This window comes from Drosophila innubila, chromosome X (genome assembly GCF_004354385.1).
Source record: "Drosophila innubila isolate TH190305 chromosome X, UK_Dinn_1.0, whole genome shotgun sequence".
NCBI lineage: Eukaryota > Metazoa > Arthropoda > Insecta > Diptera > Drosophilidae > Drosophila > Drosophila innubila.
The window spans coordinates 38,000,523-38,002,921 of NC_047626.1; the positions used below are offsets into that span (position 1 = coordinate 38,000,523).

Here is a 2,399-nt window from a genome sequence, read left to right on the forward strand (position 1 = left end):
CCAAGTCGATAAAGCCATGTCCGTATATCCTTCTTTGTGAGCGCCTAGATGTCACAGACTATTCTTAAGATTTAGAGCCACCAAATTTTTCACACCGCCTTTTGTAAACCGCATGCAGATCAGCCCCCGTAATTAATTTTATTTAACAATTAACGTTGCAACAAGATCAGTTAAGTAGAACGGTTGTAATGGCTATTTTAATTTTAAAAGAGATACAAGCTCCCAAATGTTTGTAAGGGGTATTCCTATAGTCGGGGCATTTATGGGTGATTTTATTTAAATTCAAACTGAATTGTTTAGTATCATAATTAGATCACAGTAAAAAAATGTATAATTACACATGACAGGCTTTACTGGCACATTTTGTAAGATTCTTGAGTAAAATACCGTACATAGCTCGTTCAATAGAAAGCAAATCAAATCCAATATTATGTAATTGATATGGATCCCTCGCTAGATCATATGCTTCCACAAAATTCTGGGAAAGATCAGAGAGATAGAGTTATTTGAGTATAGTTACCATATTTTTATTTTTATTATTTTATAGCCTACCTCAAAATCCTGAAACTCGCAATAGATGCGATCGAGATTGTAACGAAAATCTCGAACACAAGTGTACGTATTGTTACAAGAATCTTGGCAATGACATTCAGCAACTAACGTACATTGCGCTAAATGATCGCTTCGCTGTCCTGGACACAGAGGATTATAGGTATCATCATTTCCTTCGCCCCAATACTCGATAAGTAAAGTGCGCTGATGGTAAGGTTGCAGCGTATTGTTCATATTCTGCACATTTACATTTACTCGTAATAAGTCATCCTTAAATGATCGGCCATCTATATAATCAGGAACTGATAGGCCTGCCCACTCCAATATGGTAGGCGCGAGATCCAGTAAACTAACTGGTATATGCAATTTTACGCTAGCTGGCACACCTGGCCCAAGAATAAGCAAGGGAACTTTGATATCAGTCTCATATGGCTGTCGTTTGTCAAAAGGTTGTGCGAATTGTCCCAAGTGATAACCATTGTCAGACGTATAAATAATGTAAGTATTTCGAAGATATTGAGTTTCATTTAACACTGCCACCAAGTTTGTCATCATTTCATCGACTGAAAGTAGTGATTCCCATCGCATTTGAAAATATTTATCTATTGTGGATATTGTGGTATTTGACAGACTTTCAGCTGAACGAACTAGCCAGTGCTTATCTAAATGGATACTCAAGACAATTATGGTAGCACGAATATTAAAAAGTCTAACATACAACAGACTTACCCGTAACAGGAGCATTGAAGCTTGGTGTGCGCAATGCGAGCACGTGGGCAAAGGAGCCCGCGTGACGCGGTGCTGGTGTAAAAGGTTCATGTGCAGCTGGTGGTGAAATCATAGCAAAAAAAGGTTTCTGACGTTCTTTTTGAGCCGTATTACGAAAAAACGCTGCTGCGCGTTCGCTTAATAGGTCGGTCAAATATGTATCAGTATAACTGACATTTTTAGTATTTTCTCGAAGTGTATAGTTATAGTATCGTGAGTTGCCATGAAGTCCATGAAACTCATGCCAGCCGGGCGGAACTTTATCACCCTTGTACTGATTCAAATATTTGCCAGCGAAAAACGTTTGATATCCGTGTTTTTGTAACAGAGCAGGCAATGCCCGTGGCTCCAATTTTTCACGCCAAAGCTGCCCGTTGCAGCCTCCAGTTAAAGAATTGTTAAATGTCATGTGATTGTGAGCATACTGACCAGTTAAGAGACTTGCCCGCGATGGGCAACAAATTGGTGTACTGGTGAATGCGTTCGAAAACTGTGTTCCATACATGCTGAACAGTTGCATCGTCTGGTGCAGCGGATGTAGGCCATGCAGTTCTGTATCCTGATCATCGCTCAAAACCAAAAGTATATTTGGTGGCGTTGAATGTTGCTGATTAACGCTCAAGACACTCCAAACCAGACTCAGTATTAAAAGCAAATTTATCTATAAAGATGAACGAGTTGAGGATAACCCATATGAAAATAGTATAATGGTACAGTTGTATTTACCATTTTTAACTGTGTTTTAATCAAATTGCTGTTACGCTTGGTATCGTCGACGAGAAAACTACAACATTGGCTTTCGACACAGCTGGTAAATAACTGAAGTCCATCTTTCACTTGTCATTTTCAAAATAAGCATAGTATTCACCAGGCTCGGAAATGAAAATTCCTGTCAAATTGTAACCAATAGTGGGATTCCTAAAACAGATTCGGATTTGATTTCGATTTGGTTTAAGAAAATCTGAATCAGTTTCAGGAACGACCCTTTTTGCACACTGATTTGATTTTGATTTCGAGTATTTAAAATAATGAAAGCGTGAAATTTGTTTTTGTAAGACTTTTTATTAATAGTTTGGTTG

General features: G+C 38.3%; 1 protein-coding gene across 2 annotated transcripts; it reads right to left on the bottom strand.

The window, feature by feature from the left end:
* Nucleotides 1–242: 242 nt before the first annotated feature.
* Nucleotides 243–2,142, bottom strand: LOC117793882 (N-acetylglucosamine-6-sulfatase-like). Of its 2 annotated transcripts, none has more exons than XM_034634316.1 (4): nucleotides 2,047–2,142; nucleotides 1,282–1,981; nucleotides 553–1,115; nucleotides 243–478 (listed from the first exon to the last, which is right to left on the bottom strand). In XM_034634316.1, the coding sequence occupies exons 1-4, from the start codon at nucleotides 2,047–2,049 to the stop codon at nucleotides 335–337; spliced, it is 1,410 nt and encodes a 469-aa protein (XP_034490207.1). In that variant the 5' UTR covers nucleotides 2,050–2,142; the 3' UTR covers nucleotides 243–334. The 2 variants fall into 2 exon arrangements, with proteins under 2 accessions (XP_034490207.1, XP_034490206.1); XM_034634315.1 differs by having other exon boundaries at nucleotides 553–1,214.
* Between the last annotated feature and the right edge of the window lie 257 nt (nucleotides 2,143–2,399).

What these genes read in the sequence shown, in the direction of transcription:
- LOC117793882 (XM_034634315.1), bottom strand. An exon ending in CTTCAATGCTCCTGTTACGG is followed by an intron (nt 1,215 to 1,281) that starts GTAAGTCTGTTG and finishes GTATCCATTTAG; the next exon opens with ATAAGCACTGGCTAGTTCGT. An exon ending in GCGAGTTTCAGGATTTTGAG is followed by an intron (nt 479 to 552) that starts GTAGGCTATAAA and finishes GATCTTTCCCAG; the next exon opens with AATTTTGTGGAAGCATATGA.